Source organism: Globicephala melas, chromosome 14 (genome assembly GCF_963455315.2).
Source record: "Globicephala melas chromosome 14, mGloMel1.2, whole genome shotgun sequence".
Lineage (NCBI taxonomy): Eukaryota > Metazoa > Chordata > Mammalia > Artiodactyla > Delphinidae > Globicephala > Globicephala melas.
This window is the reverse complement of record NC_083327.1, coordinates 16,584,915-16,601,567: the sequence shown is the minus strand read 5'-3', so window position 1 is coordinate 16,601,567 and position 16,653 is coordinate 16,584,915. Positions and strand designations below refer to the sequence as shown.

At 34.9% G+C, this 16,653-nt stretch overlaps 1 protein-coding gene across 4 annotated transcripts in view; it reads left to right on the top strand.

Annotated features, from left to right (window-relative positions):
- Positions 1-16,653, top strand: part of IBTK (inhibitor of Bruton tyrosine kinase) — a 101,003-nt gene that overhangs the window by 20,040 nt on the left and 64,310 nt on the right. For 2 of the 4 annotated variants that reach the window (XM_060283296.1, XM_030859376.2), the window contains exons 6-16: positions 948-1,118; positions 2,867-2,984; positions 3,074-3,254; positions 5,455-5,578; positions 7,948-8,125; positions 10,894-11,068; positions 12,278-12,877; positions 13,827-13,913; positions 14,746-14,828; positions 14,908-14,945; positions 15,376-15,472. In XM_060283296.1, coding sequence (XP_060139279.1) covers positions 948-1,118; positions 2,867-2,984; positions 3,074-3,254; positions 5,455-5,578; positions 7,948-8,125; positions 10,894-11,068; positions 12,278-12,877; positions 13,827-13,913; positions 14,746-14,828; positions 14,908-14,945; positions 15,376-15,472 — 1,852 coding nt within the window. Of the gene's footprint in view, positions 1-947; positions 1,119-2,866; positions 2,985-3,073; positions 3,255-5,454; positions 5,579-7,947; positions 8,126-10,890; positions 11,069-12,277; positions 12,878-13,826; positions 13,914-14,745; positions 14,829-14,907; positions 14,946-15,375; positions 15,473-16,653 lie in introns of all 4 variants that reach the window. The other 2 variants (XM_030859377.2, XM_030859375.2) reach the window with 1 other exon arrangement.

The following is a 16,653-nucleotide window of genomic DNA, read 5'->3' as shown; positions in this document are numbered from 1 at the left end:
TATAATCACAAAATTGACTCTTATGCTACTGAAACTTAGTGCTAATTGGAAGAAACCTAATAATCATTACATTCAGGAAAGTTATTTCCTCACTAGGTTACTTTTAAGGTAAGTTTTTTTTGAGGGGACTGCTGGCATGTTCATCAGTTAAGAGGTCTTTAAAAATGAGAGAGAGCTATGGTAGTCTCTTCCATTTTTTTCAAGGGTATATTATGTTCTAGGCATTGTTCATGCTTTCCATGCAATATCATTGCCTTGATTTAAGCCTGACAACAGCACTGTGAGGTTATAGGCCTTATTATCCTCATTTTATACACAATGACAATAATAATAGCACTCATTTATCAATTGTTTACTCTGAGCCAGAGAGTGTTGTGTTTTGTACTTACTAACTCATTTACTCCTTATGCTGATTTTTTATCATCCAAAATACTATTATTATTTTGTGTTCAGATGAAGAAAATGAGAAAAGATGAGGTTTGTTTGAGATCAAATAGCTGGTAAATGACAGAATTAAGATTTGAACCCAGAACAAATGACTTTAAAGGAATATGGTATCGTATGTTTGGTTATGCATTGAAGGGCTGCATTGATTCCTGTATTCTTATTTATTTCTTCACTACACCAATGAATACTTTGGCTGAAGAGCTCCCTTTATTCAAACCAGACACATTTGCACTTGGTGTATGATAAATGATAAGGGCTCAAAAATCATTTATTGAATCAAATTGTTTTATTGAAATGTCTCACTGGGATTTTGTATTTTACTTACAAAGCAATGTCCATTAAACTTATCTCCCCCTTGCTGAATTGTACAGTTTGCCTATGATAGGTACAGCCGTATAGCAGTCGTATCATTTGGGATGTGGTATCATAAGATTCTATTTGTATTTTGTACTTTATATAAACGGTTAATGTGATATACTGAAGTTAATTTTATTTTGTAGGTCCCTAGGCTTGTGGAAGGACTGAGTGGTCATAATTGTTCTCAAGTGGCAGCTGCTAAGGATCATACTGTTGTATTAACTGAAGATGGATGTGTTTATACGTTTGGTCTAAATATTTTTCATCAATTAGGAATCATTCCTCCACCTTCCAGTTGTAATGTACCTAGACAGGTAAACTTCTCTTTTTTATTTTTATTTTATTTATTTTATTTTTTATTTTTTTGCGGTACGCAGGCTTCTCACTGTTGTGGCCTCTCCCATTGCGGAGCACAGGCTCCGGATGCGCAGGCTCAGCAGCCATGGCTCACGGGCCCAGCCGCTCCGCGGCATGTGGGGTCTTCCTGGACCGGGGCACAAACCCGTGTCCCCTGCATCAGCAGGCGGACTCTCAACCACTGCGCCACCAGGGAAGCCCAAACTTAAATAATAAGGTGACCATTGGTGTAAAACCTATATGGACAAAAAAATGGAAGGCATTGACAGAGCAACTTATTTTACTTGTATTCAACAGTGTGTTTCTTCAGTGGTATATATTTTATTTTTCACAGGAGAAATTAAGCGTAGTAATGTACAGATTAACATTTGTTTGGAGTGAGAAAGAGCACTTGGTACATTAGGCAGCAAACTGCCTTAGATTCAACTTGTAAGTGTTCATAAGCATCAGGGAATCCAGATATTTTGGGTTTGAAATTTAAATAATTTTGAGGCCCTTCTTAAGAAAAAAATAGAAATTTTATAAGTAAAAAGTGGGCCATGTAAATGAGGCATCCAGAAACTTAAGCTTATTGGCTTCATGGTAGATCTGTCTCTGCGCAGAAATCATACCTGGCAAGTTTACGTGAGGGAACATAGGTCTAAAAGCAACTGTTTTTGTTGTTTTCCCTTTCGCATTTGTACAACCACCACCAGAGGGTGGCCTTTCCTCAACTTCAGGGACCTAGTACGCAGGACAGGACTGGTGCTTTAAATTAATATGTTACTAGAATCATCACATATAGCAAATGTGTTTTCAACTCATAAGATTTTGCATTTTGGGTGTTAGACTTCTTCACTGGTTTAATCCTCTGGATTTAAAATGATTATTAGATATACATTTTTAGTAATAAGCTTTAAAATCCAGTGCGTTTCCATCCTGGATGGCTAATGAATCAACAGGAATTACTCCAAGATAATTAGAGGTAGTTTGCAATCTGTGGTACTTCTTAGGCCCATTTTCCCCAACCAACTGTGGAATTTGTAGATATTTAATCATTTTGCAGACTTTAGAAATGGTAGATTTTACTCCCATTTTTATTCTCATTGTGTGGCTACCGTGGAACTCTGGGTTGATACGGACATAGCCAGTATTAAGTGCGGACAGTTTTGTACCCCAGGAGCCATTCGGCAATGTCTAGAAACATTTTTAGTTGTCACAGCTGGGTGTAGGGGTGGGAGTAGTGCTACCGACATCTAGTGGGCAGAGTCCAGGGATGCTGCTAAACCTCCTACGATGCACAACACAATCCCCACAACGAAGAATGATCTGGTTCAAACTGTCAGTAGTGTCACTGTTGAGATACTCTGGATATGTCAAATTTAAAAGTATCATAGTTTTCAATAAGAATGAGAATGCCTGTTTTGCATATTGCTTGTTAACAAAAGTTTAATGATTTGGTTTTTATACTGTGTCAGTTTTTTTTTTTTACATGTTTAAACTCCTGACTTAAGGTGGCTGCATCAAGATGTCTTGTATTCTGAGAAGAGTTGGGGTGTCAGTATTAGTGCTGAGATCTATTAGTGATGAATGCCATTAGCACTTGAGGGGGGTACTGGCAGCAAATATGCCATATATTTGCTACCCTGGTCTACTGGATCTTGTGCAAAATTCTGTTAGTTCATAGGTACATAATAAACTGAAGTCTTGTTTGTCTTTTGAATAGATGCAAGCAAAATATCTTAAAGGGAGGACAGTCACCGGAGTAGCAGCAGGCAGGTTTCATACAGTGCTATGGACTAGAGAAGCTGTTTACACCATGGGACTAAATGGTGGACAGCTGGGTAAGAAATCCATGATGACAATATCTGAAAAACAAATTGTATTCTTAAAACGGATATTTTGTGATTTGTTTATTTGTGTAATTTTTTAGGTTATTTACTAGATCCCAATGGAGAAAAGTGTGTAACTGCCCCTCGTCAAGTCTCTGCCCTTCACCATAAGGACATCACTGTGTCTTTGGTTGCTGCTAGTGATGGGGCAACTGTCTGTGTTACCACAAAGGGAGATATTTACTTACTTGCAGACTATCAGTGCAAGAAGATGGCTTCTAAGTATGTGTATTTTTGTGAAAGAAACATACTTTAATAATAATTCAGCTCTTCCAGCAAATATCTGAGTATCAGCTTTATGCATTCTCTGAAATGTCAAATGGAGAAAATTGAACGGTGGGAAAGTCAGGAGTTTTTGCCTTTGATAATCTTAGTCTTTTGGCAAACATCCAGTAAATATATATAAAAGTTCTTTGTAGGTTGTAAAATAGTATTTCTGAATTACGATAACATATGGTTAAATATGACCTATAAGTTTCCCTTTTTTTATGCTTCAGGTGCACAGAACTAGATGAATCATAATTCTTGGTTTGTGACACTATCATTGGTTCACGTGTAGCCTTTTATATATTATACACTTATTTATTTTAAAAAAATCATATTCTGTGGACCCTCTACTCAGTCCTTGTATTTATACCTAAGTGGTATATTTTCTTATCTTTGTATCTGTATAGGCAGTTGTTACCTGTTTTAGTAACATGCAGTAAACAAGCAGTTGGCTGTCTAACCAAAAAGTCAGTTTAAGCAGGGAATTATAAAACGTAGATGGGTCTACCAACTGGAGTTCTGTGTCTTTTGTGCATAAACCATACTTATAATACTTATAATGTGTTACCTGTTACTTCATTTTGAATGATTTAAGGAGCAAGTGCTTAAAAACAAGTGTGAAGTAAGTTAAAGGCAAAATCCTATATTTTTTATACATTTTCAGTATTTTATATAGTTGGTTAATCCATATCTAATTTGACAGCCGTTATTTTTTGTTGTTTTTTTTTCTTGCGGTACGCGGGCCTCTCACTGTTGTGGCTTCTCCCGTTGCGGAGCACAGGCTCCGGACACACAGGCTCAGCGGCCATGGCTCACGGGCCCAGTCGCTCCACGGCATGTGGGATCTTCCCGGACTGGGGCACGAACCCGTGTCCCCTGCATCGGCAGGCGGACTCTCAACCACTGCGCCACCAGGGAAGCCCGACAGCCGTTTTTTGCTTGTCATATTTATTGTGTCTTTTTAAAGTATTCAGCTTTTATAGAAAGTGTTCTTTTCAGACTAATATTTCATTGGTTTACATGATGTTTCATTATATTATAACTGTAGTAATAAATACAAGTAGAGAAATAGATCTTTGAGCAGGTACAATAGCTCAGTTAGTAGAAGCAGGAATGTGTAGGAATTCTAGAGAGTAGCTATCCAACTTTTAAAGTAATCAGGGATTTGAATTGAAATTCAACAGAATGTGCTTTTGCTAATGTCAATGAGATGGTAACTTCATGAACAGATACCAACTATGAGGTTAGCTCATGAGCAGATGTCAACCATCAATACATACAACTTATCTTTTGTGTGTAACAACTGGAAGGTTATCAATTGTAGGTCATATTTCAGTTATAAAAACATGAAAATGTGAACATACATGTTTCTTAGAACTGACTGTGTAGGTTTCTTTCTGAGCATGCGATGATTTGTGAAATGTTAGGTTTTGTTTTTACTTTACATTTATAAAATCTGCCCTGATAACATTAAATTACATAAATATAAGTTACATCCAAGTTTTCACTAAGAAAATTCTTCTGTTACAGCTGGTTACAATGTAGTAATTTTGAGAAGAAAAACATTAAACAAAAAAAGAAAAACATTTTAAAACGTGGGTAAAATATCTGAAAGGGAGGATAATCATTGGAGTAATAGCAGGCAGGTTTCACACAATGCTATAGGCACATCACGTGTGTAGATGTAATGAAATGTATAATGAATTGGCTAGTGGATGAGTTATTAAATTAGCAATACTAATGATTTTTTTGGTAGGTATATCTAAAGTTGTCCATATTTGAAATTAAGGATTTTTGTTTTGATTTGAGGTTTAAATTTTTTCTGTTAAAATGCAGATATATTTAGGAGCTTTTAGCCTTATCAGTTATTTAATCTAGAGAGAATGTGTGTACATGAGCAAGTGAGGTTTTAGATATTTAATGTGTGTATCTGGGTAGGTAGAGACCTTTGGGGAGGGAAGGACTTGCCATAGAAAGAAATGGTCATTGTGTAGGGGAAACTCATGAAAGGAGGAACTAAGGATAACAAAGGTCAAATCATCTTACTCCACCTTTCACAATAATCACCCTAAATTAGTGTTTGAACAGTAATTTCTTTAAAATTGATTGTATGTTTTAGAGAACATGTTAATCTAGAATTTTTTTTTTCACCCAGACAACTAAATGTGAAAAAGGTTCTTGTATCTGGGGGGCATATGGAATACAAAGTTGATCCTGAACATTTGAAAGAAAATGGGGGTGAAAAAATTTGCATTCTTGCAATGGATGGAGCTGGAAGGGTGAGTATATATTTATAAAAAAGCATAGTAATCTTGTTCTTAGTTGATAGCTGTAGGAGACCTGATAATGTAAAACTGTATTGCTATGATAGTGATGATTCCTTTTGACTTTTGTTTCCCTACTTGTTTTTTTTGTTTGTTTGTTTGTTTTTTTTGCGGTATGCGGGCCTCTCACCTTTGTGGCCTCTCCCTTTGCAGAGCACAGGCTCCAGACGCGCAGGCCTAGCGGCCATGGCTCACGGGCCTAGCCGCTCTGCAGCATGTGGGATCTTCCCGGACCGGGGCACGAACCCGTGTCCCCTGCATCGGCAGGCGGACTCTCAACCACTGCACCACCAGGGAAGCCTTCCCTACTTGTTTTTGATGTCCAGTACTAATTATTGAGAGTTGGGAGCTGGTATTTCAAAGAAAGTATGATGACATTTAACTGATGTTGCATAGTACTGCCTTGTTAAACTGTAGTTTAAATTTTCATTTATTGTGCTTAAAATGGAAGTAAGAGGTTTTGATAGCTTATTTGATATATACACTGAGTACTGAAAAATGGTTTTGAATTGCATACATATGAGATATGTAACTATTCTTAAAAAATAAAAAGCTAAGCTGGCAATATTAAAAATACATAATTGGAAATTTTCTCTCAAATTTGGTTTTAAACAAATGTACACATAATATATATGCAGAGATCATAACTATCATATAGAAAATGTAATGTATTTCTAGATCACTATATAAAGAATCTCTGGGACTTCCCTGGCGGTCCAGGGGTTAAGACTCCACACTCCCAGTGCAGGGGGCACGGGTTCAATCCCTGGTCAGGAAACTAAGATTCCGCATGCTGCATGGTGCAGCCAAAAAAAAAAAGACTCTCTTACCTCTTTTCCTTTAAGTAAATAGAATTCTAATTTTTATTCCTCTGATAAAATTGTCGATTAAAAATATGTATTATACATTAGAAACACTGAAAAAATTTTACACTGTGACTGGAAAAACACAGATTGCTTTCTGCTTTTTGTTTATAAAATAATAACATGCAAGTGTTTTCTGAGGTTTTATAAAGTGCTATACAAATTGGCATTTTAGAAATTGAAGAATTAATCATAAAGCTCCACCTGCTGGTACATTACAGGCATAAATCTACTGTGGTTGATGATTTTATTTGAGGGAACTATATTTAAGAATTAGAGATCTAATTTGTACTAAAAGCAGGAAGCAGAGGCATGGAATTGCATTTAAAAGGTTGAATATGTAAACACTTGACTTTGGGGGCTTCCCTGGTGGCGCAGTGGTTGAGAGTCCGCCTGCCAATGCAGGGGACACAGGTTCGTGCCCCGGTCCGGGAAGATCCCACATGCCGCGGAGCGGCTGGGCCTGTGAGCCATGGCCGCTGAGCCTGCGCGTCGGAGCCTGTGCTCCGCAACGGGAGGGGCCACAACAGTGAGAGGCCCGTGTACTGCAAAAAAAACCAAACAAACAAAATTTGACTTTGGGATTTATTTCATTTACATTAATAAGGATCTAGCTTGATTATACACGTGGATATTTACTTCCTGTAAAATTAATTACTTTGCTGTAAAAATGACAACCAAGCTCTGACGGAATCAGGTAATCAATACAGTCTACTTTTTGTGTACGTAACTTTTGAGTGACCTTGGCAGATACCATTCTGTGCTTCAGGTTTCTTAATTATGAGGGGATTGAGCTTTTAAAGATCAGCAGTATTAATTGCTCAAATGAAATCATACTTGGAATACCAATCTGTGAAGCAGATAAAAGGGTTGCTGCTCTGGATAGAGCTGGATTGGGAAGCCCTCATCGCTCTCCATCCCTGAGCTATTTCTCAGGAACACTAAGGTTTGCAGAACCTGAGCTATTTCTCAGGAACACTAAGGTTTGCAGAACCACGTGGAAGCCATTGAATTCTATGATTTATTTTGTCTCTAAGACTTTGTTTTACCTGAGTTATGCAGACATCTCCTTTTTCTCCCCCTTGAGAGTAAAGTTTGGATTTTCATAGGGTGGTTTACATTCTTGTAAATACTACACCAAGTCTAATATTCCGAGTTTTAGCATTAAGATTTTTGTTTTTCTTTCCATTGTATCTGTTTGGCCCAAACAAGTAACAGTGAAAATTACTTCATAAGAGGAGTGTCTTTAAAGCATTTTTAATGCTTCATGTTAGTTTGATGTATTTTCTGAAAGACACACCATCTTGACTTTTGTAGTGTTTATCTTTTACTTTGAAAGAATGAACACTGAAAATACTAATCAGAGCTTTTATTTTTAGAGATAATATCTCTTGATTTCATTTTTTGGTTGTTCAGATGCTATATTGCTTTCTATTCCACTGAAATTTGGTTTTATCTTAGGTATTTTGCTGGAGATCAGTCAACAGTTCTCTGAAGCAGTGTCGATGGGCCTACCCACGCCAAGTCTTCATTTCTGATATTGCTTTAAGTAGAAATGAAATTCTTTTTGTCACAAGAGATGGAGAGGGATTTAGAGGGAAATGGTTTGAAGAAAAAAGAAAGAGTTCTGAAAAGAAAGGTTTGTTCATATATGTGAATGGCATACCTTTAGCTAACGTTTAATTTTGTAAGTATTTATCATTAGGTTTAACTGACAAGTGTTATTAGGTTTTATCCCTATATCGCTTCTTTTGATTTTGGTTGTGTGTTTGCAGGTAAACAAAGGGAATTCAATTCACTTATATCCAGAGTTTTCAACCTTTTAGTATGCCCTGAGGTCATGGTACATTCCCATCAGTAACAGGGGCACATTAGTCTCTAGCCTTGGCTCTCGGGGCGGGGATATATAAAGTTTAAAAAAAAAAAACTTCCCAGATGGATTTGAACCATCTTCCAAGCTCCTTTTTTTTTCTCTCCCCAAACTGAGAATTGAGTGGCTTATGCTATGGGTTTTTTTGTTTTTGTTTTTTTACATGTTTGAATATATAAAATTAAACTTTTATAAAGTATCTTAGGACTTAGAGGAAAATTACAGAAAGAATAAGGTTTTTATGTTCATTGAGAATTTTAAAAAGTACAGGTGGTTTTATTAAACAGTTGCTGAATAATTGGAGATAAGTTTTATTCATTCCTTGATGAATATAAAGGAGAGCTTTAATTAAATGCTACCATTGAAAATAGAAGTCATTCATTACATTATATAGTTCATTCTTAATTATCTGATTATAAATTTACAAACTTGTGGGTTATTTAACATTGGTTTTTAACTTAGGTTAGCAGCTTTTTTCTTTCATCCGTAACTAGTAATCTGTTGATTTTTTTTTTCCTTCCAGAAAAATTTGAATTCATTTATCTCTTTACATCTCATTGCTCCCACCCTAGCCCAAGTCATCACATGACTGACTGCAAAAAATAAGTTTTCTTATTTCCACTCTTGCTTCTTTTTATTCTCTTACCAGAGTGAGCTTTTAAGCTCTGATCCTAATATTCCTGTGTTTAAAAACTCTGATGGTTTCCTCACTTCCTGTACATGGCCTACAAGGCTCCTGCTCTGACTCTTGTCTGCATCTCTGAACTCCTCTTGAATTCTCTCCCTCTCACTTACCACTCTTCAGACACACTGACCTTCAGGTATTCAGTCTTGTCCAGCTATGATTAGTCCCAGGGCCTTTCCTAATTTTTCACATCTCAGCTTAGTTTTTACTTCATCAGAGATGTTTTCACTGATTCCTTAATCTAAACTTAGTAACCCTGTTTTACTTTTAATACTCTCTTTGTATTTTCATCATGCAACTTATTTTACTTGTTTTTATGTATTTATCTTTGTGATTAATTTTTTTAATGCTGGTCTCCTATCAGATTATAAGATGGCAAGGACCATGATATAAGGTCTGTATATCCTTATAGAGGAATCAAAGGTTCCTCTATATTACTTAGCATTCAGCATATTTCCTGACACATAATAGTCCCTCATTAAGTCATCTGTTGAATAAATAAATCAAATTATTATATGCTAAAAGATATATAAAGAACATTTATAATTACTCAGGAAGTTATAAACATATTCTTCAAAACTATAAAGCTACAAAGGAATGATTTTTGGATAGTTTATTGAGTTGTCATATTTTATTTCTTTATAGATTACACAAGTCTGTAAACATTTAAGATATATTTACTATGTGCCGGATATAGGGCTAGGTTTTAATAATACAAAAATATATGACAGGCCCCTGTTCTCAGACACTTACGAGTTTGTAGGGGCAATAGACATGTATATAAATATTTGCAGTTCATGGAGACAAATACTAATGTGCACATAATAAGTTTTTTGAGAGCATAGAAATTAGAGTAACTGAGTGTCAGGGGAAGATTAGGAAAGCCCTGTGAGGCTGAAAAGGAGTGAATTTTTGAGAGAGAACTAGAATGCACATTTGACTTGTAAGTGTTGGAAGTCCTCAGAATTGTGTCTTAGTCATATTTAGTGGTCTAAAACTGAATTCTGATCTCATGCTCATGCATCTGCTTTTCAGTGTTTCTAAGTAAATGGGTATCTTTCACACCCCATGTTCGCTCACCCTCTACATCCCATTGGTCACCAAGTTTTGTCACTTCCATTTTAAATATTTTTGAAATCTTCACTTTCTCTAGTTTCATTGCTACAACTTGAGTCTATAGTGTTCATTCTTTTTCTGGACTCTTAGTTTCCTAAATGATCTCTCTTTCTTTATTTTTGTTTACTTTAAACATTTTTCATACTACAGTCAGAATCATTTCTTTGCATGCACATTTCATATTTTTTTTAAATAGGCTTGATCTGACTTTTAATGAAAAAATCATTTGTTTAATGTCTGCCTTCTCTGCTACATTGTGTACTTCAAGATGGTAGGGACATGCCTATCTTATAGGTTCACTACTGTATTACTAGGGATACACTGAAAAGCACTTTATCACAGTAGCACAGTGTGGTCACTCAGATATTTGCTGAATAAATGGAAGGAAGGGGGAGAAGAAGGGAGGGAGCAAATAAAATTTTTAATGGAAGCTAAGGAATTTTAAAAGGTAGTATAACATTGTATTTGCCTTTTAGATAGCTTTGGTTGCAATGTGGAGGATAATATCATGAATAATTGAGAATTGACCCACCAAAATTTCCTTTATATAAGCCAACCAATATATAGGGTGTAAATTATGTTGAAGAGAGAGAAGATGTAGTTCTTCAGAAGGACTTAACACAGACAAAAGATATTTCCATATTCTCCTAATTGTTTTTCTATTATTTACTCCTAAATCATTTTAAGTTTCAACAGAGCCTTGATTAATGGAAGTTTATTTTTTTCTTTTTAGCAGAGATTTTATCAAACCTTCATAATTCCTCACCAGATGTGTCTTGTGTCTCTGATATAAATAGTGCATATGAAAGAATTCGACTTGAGAAACTTACTTTTGCCCATAGAGCTGTTAGTGTCAGCACAGATCCAAGTGGATGCAACTTTGCAATCTTGCAATCAGATCCTAAAACAAGGTAGGTACTCTTGTATGTACTAACTTTCTTTTTTAGAAGGAACAATCACTGGGCTTTCTGTTTTCAATAGCTCTTGGAACAAATTTAATTGAAGAGCTGTTGTCAAGTCTTGTAGAGACTTCAGACATATTGATACAGTCATGTTACCAGGTTAACTCAGGGGTGGAATTTGTTACGTTGGAAATGTTGAATGTTCCTTTTAGTTTGTAAACTGATGTTTATTGAAAATATTGAAGATAATATGTACATATACACACAAAATTTATTCATATCTTTAGTACTTTGTGATGTACTGTAGGTTCTCAGATTCTGAGAAACAGATTATAAATATTTGTTATGTAGTTCATAAAAATTTCTGACCCTTGAATACAATGAGAAATGACAAAGGAAGAGGTAGTATAGAGTCATCTGGAGGGCATTGTGAATCTCAGTGCAAATCTTCTGTCACATTAGTACAGAGATGACAGGTTAAGATAAATATCAAGGGTCTTATTGAAGAGGGAAAAAGTCCTAGAGACAGGGTTAACATTCCTCTTGCTTTGCCCAGGTCAGTCCCATATTTAGCACTGAAAGTCTGTTCTCCTGGGAAACACCCTCAGTCCCAGGCTGACCAGGGGGGTTGGTCACCCTACCTAGAAGGGCAAAATGTAGATTGGGAAGGTATGATTGCATGTTTACAGTACTAAAGAACCAGGGTTGTGGACCAATGTATGTCTGTGTGTGTATTTATCTTTACTTCCTTAAGTTTCTAACCTATTCTGGGATCTGGGACCTGAAGTATTTACTCGTTTCTGTATATGTTTTCTCCACTTGTGAAATAAAAGGATATAAAAGAGGAAAAAGTTGAAAACTGTACTCTTTTTGAATGTTTTTAGTGATACTTTTAATCATTTAAAAAATTTCTGTGAAACAGTCGTTCAAATTTATATTCTAGTGTTTCCTTGTAGAAAGAAAACAATGCTTTCAAAGGAACACTTAATTCTTGTCATTTTAGTTTAGGGGAAAAAATACGTAAAGGAATAGAAAATACTTAAAGGGTGATACAGTATCAAAGACTGTGAGCAATATTCTTATGTTATTGGAAGTGCTAAATTTAAAATTTTCTAAGTTTAATAAATAAAAAATTACACTTTAAAAGGAGAGTTGGCTAGGGATGCTTTCTTTTTTTCATTTTCTGGAAAGTAAAAATAATTTTTGTTTCATTTCTAGCCTTTATGAAATTCCAGCTGTGTCCTCATCATCCTTTTTCGAAGAGTTTGGCAAACTGTTGAGGGAAACGGATGAAATGGACAACATCCATGATGTGACATTTCAAGTTGGCAATAGAATCTTCCCTGCACATAAATATATTTTGGCAGTGCGTTCTGACTTTTTCCAGAAATTGTTTCTTTCAGACGGTACTACTTTAGACTTTATAGATGTTTACCGGAAAGATGAAGATTCTGCAGGGTGCCATCTCTTTGTGGTAGAGAAGGTTCATCCTGACTTGTTTGAATACCTTTTACAATTTATATACACAGATACTTGTGACTTTTTAACTCATGGCTTCAAACCAAGAATAAATTCAAACAAAAAACCAGAAGAATATCAGAGCACTCCGAATTGTCATTTGAATAAAATGAATTCCCATGAAGATAATCAGAAGTCTGCATTTGAAGTTTACAAAAGTAATCAAGCTCATACAATTAGTGAAAAGCAGAAAAGCAAAAACAAATCTTTCAAAAAAGTAAAAAGTGTTGGGGAAGATGATCCCGTAAAAATGTTGCAAAATGTTGCAAAGAAACTTGGTTTCAATAGTTTGAGTAGTAGGTATGACTCCTCCTTAATATCTGTTCATGTACCTCATATGTCCTCCTTTTAGAAATTCTTTGTTGTTTTTTTTGTTTTTTTTGCTTTGATTTACTGCTGCTACTGCTCTTGCTTCTGTTCTGTTCTTGGACCTGCTTCTCCTCCTCCCCTCCCTTCCCCCCATTCCCTCCTCATCTTCCTTCTCTTATTTCTCTTTCCCTCAGTCTCTGTCTCCATCTCCTTTTCTCTCCACCTCCCCTTTATTTTTTGGATTTGTATCTTTCTTTTCATGGACCCCTTTCTCCATTTTCTGTGAAAGCTATCTCTGGGATTCCCTGGATTAAAACATTAAAAGATAGGAAGGCTGTTAGACGGTTTGAACTCTCAATGGTGTTTGTATAACAGGGATCTGGAGTGGCAGACAGAGTGGTATTCTGGAAAGAGTACTGTCTTTGGAGTTATAAGGAACTATACATGCCTCTTAGCTCTACTGTGACTAGGTAGGGCAAATTTCTTATTTCCTTGAACCTCAGTTTCTCAGTATATAAAAGGGGACGGATAATATTGACCTAATATTGTTGGTGTAGTTTGGTCATATAGCATGTATGAAGTGCCTAATACAGTATTTGTCGTCTTATATTATATACCAGATTTTTTGGAATTCTCTGTTTTTAAGGTATTTATATTGCCGGTGGCAGTATAACCTTAGTTGTGGGGCAGGAGCAAGGGAGGGTAGTATATCATGTTTTCTAATTGCAAACAGTGAAGGGCTTTATGCATACTGATGTTTAATATATTTTTAATATTAAGTATGATATTTCTTTATCACAGAATGGGGGTTAGTTGAGATACTCTTCCAGGTGATACAGATTATATAATTATGTTCAGGTGTGGGCCAATTTGTTGGATTTTTGTTGTTCGTTTTGGTAGGGGAATATATTCACCAGTTGTTAATTTTTATCCTTGATAGGTTAGATGGAGTCCGATTTGAGAATGAAGAAATTAATGTCATTGCCAAGACAACTGGTAATAAACCAAAGCTAAGTCAGAGAAAATGGTAAGTTAGGAAATGAAGATAAACTTTTCATCCCTAGATTTTGAGACCTAAGTGTGGGAATAGAGCTCTTTTTACTCATATGTGAAGCAAAATGTGTATGTGAATACCCTCTTACCTTTATTAGTCTTCTTTATTTCTGGAAATGTTAGAGAGCTGTTGAGGCAAATGGATGAAAGTATTAACTGCTCAATAAGACACTGATACATTACATTTTTTTCTGATTACTTTCTAATAAAGAAAGGAATTAAAAAAATTTTTTGGCCTGAATTTTGTATTTTTTTATAAGTAGGTAATGATGTTAACCCAAAAACCAGTATAATTATGACTCGTCAGCATTATGAAGATTATTTCCTTTAGTATAATCTTTTTCCGTAATAGATATGCTATTCTAAATATGTTTATTATTAAAAGTTTTTGTTTTTAGGTATGTGTACTTGGTAGGTGAAAAGTCTTGGAGAAAAAAAAACTGTGGCGGTATCTAGACTGTGCTTAGCACAGAATAGGTTGTACAAATAAGTGAATTAAAGACCTTTGACTATGATGTTACTTATTACACCGGGCCTGTATTGAAAAAGGAAAATAAAAAGCAAGACTTCTTTGAATATTTATCTGTATTCAGTTCCCTTTACAAATATTATCTTTATTGTAAGGCCTTATTATCTTCCCTAAAGTGGAAGGAGATGAAGTACTTTATATGTATACCCTCAAGTTGTATATTCTCTGCCACCTTTAATTAGGAGAAAATCAAATGTTAAATCCTATAATGGATTTTCTTACTTGCTGAATATGTAAAGAAATTGCTCTTCAATTAAACTTTTTTTTTTTTTTCCAGTTCTTATTTATGTGATGTGACCATGAAATCAGTGGATGGAAAGGAATTTCCTTGTCATAAATGCGTTCTTTGTGCTAGACTTGGTAGGTACACTTTTGTTAGTTGCTAATTTATTTGTTTTGGTATTGTTTCACTATTCTTACTCAATTGTTTTTCTTTCAGAATATTTTCATAGTATGCTGAGTAGCTCATGGATTGAGGTAAGATTTAAATAGAACACATAGACTGGTAGTTATACTTTTGGGAAATTATATGCTAAAGAAAGTAAAAAATATTTTAACTCAGTTTTTGCTTTGTATTCGACTTTATTTATGCATAAGTCTGCTGGAAAATAGCAACATTCCAAAATGAAAATTGTTGCAAAAAAGTTACTTAAGTTAAATTCTCCACTATTATTTGGACTTGTATTTGGAATACCAGTTTGTTTCTTTTTTTCTCAATTTTTCTTGATTCTTTTTCATGTTACAAGGCATTTAAAAATTAAATGTATCTCATTTTAGCTTTGCGTTTTATAAATGTTATGTTGTTTTGCATTTGATGTGATTCCTGTTAAAAGTTTTTCATACCAGTAACCTCAGTCAGATTGTAGTAGTATTTTGTAGTTTAATTATTTTATTTTATTTTATTTAGGCTTCCAGTTGTGCAGCTCTGGAAATGCCAATACATTCTGACATACTGAAAGTTATTTTGGACTACCTCTATACTGATGAAGCTGTGGTGATAAAAGGTATTAATAAGAGTTAAGACATTTCAGATATTTAAGATATAGTTAAAAATGATAAAGTCACGTGAATCTTAATTTCTACTCTAATTGAAATAAGCCATCAACAGAGGCTTAAATTTAAAATAAGCAAATAGGGATGATTACTAATAGTAAAGGAATGGAAAAGAAAATTTTCATTACCTATGTGAATATATAAGACTTATTAATATTGGTTGAGATTAGATTTAACATTTCCATACCCAGCTACTTATATGATTAAGATGAGGACTTGACAGCAGGGAGTAGAGTTTTGACAGTCTACAAAAGTTCTTTCTTGCCTGTTTTTCCCCTGTGTGAACATACCTGAAGTAAAATAAATAGACTAATAATTGAACCGAAATTTATAAAGACAGTTCATTTGTATACTTTGTCAGGCAACACACCCATGTTTTATTTACCAGGTGTCTTTAGTCATAGAGTGGTATGCTTTTGTGTTCTGTGTATGTCGATACCACATTTTCTTTATCCATTTGTCGATGGACATTTAGGCTGTTTCTATATTTTAACTATTGTGAATAATGCTGCAGTGAACTTGGAAATGCATGTATATCTTCAAAATCCTGATTTCAGTTCCTTTGGCTAAATACTCAGAAGTGGGATTGCTGTATCATATGGTAGTCCTATTTTTAATTTTTTGAGGAGCCTCCATACTGTTCTCCATAGTGGCTACACCAATTTACACTCCCACCAACACTGCACAAGGGTTCCCTTTTCTCCCCATCTTCATCAACACCTGTTATCTTGGTTTTTTTTGATAATAGCCTTCCTAACAGGTATAAGGTGACATCTCACTGTGGTTTTGATTTTCATTTCCTTGATAAATAATGACATTGAGCACCTTCTCATTTACCTGTTGGCCATTTGTATGTTTTATTTGGACAAATGTCTATTAAGGTCTTTTGCCCATTAAAAAAATTTTTTTTATGTTTTTAAAAAATTTTTGTTTTGTATTGGACTATAGTTTCAGGTGTACAGCAAAGTGAATCAGTTATACATATACATGTATCTATTCTTTTTCAAATTCTTTTCCCATTTAGGTTATTACAGAATATTGAGCAGAGTTCCCTGTGCTATATGTAGGTCCTTGTTTGTTATCTATGTTAAACATAGTAGTGTGTATATGTTAATCCTAAACTCCCAATTTA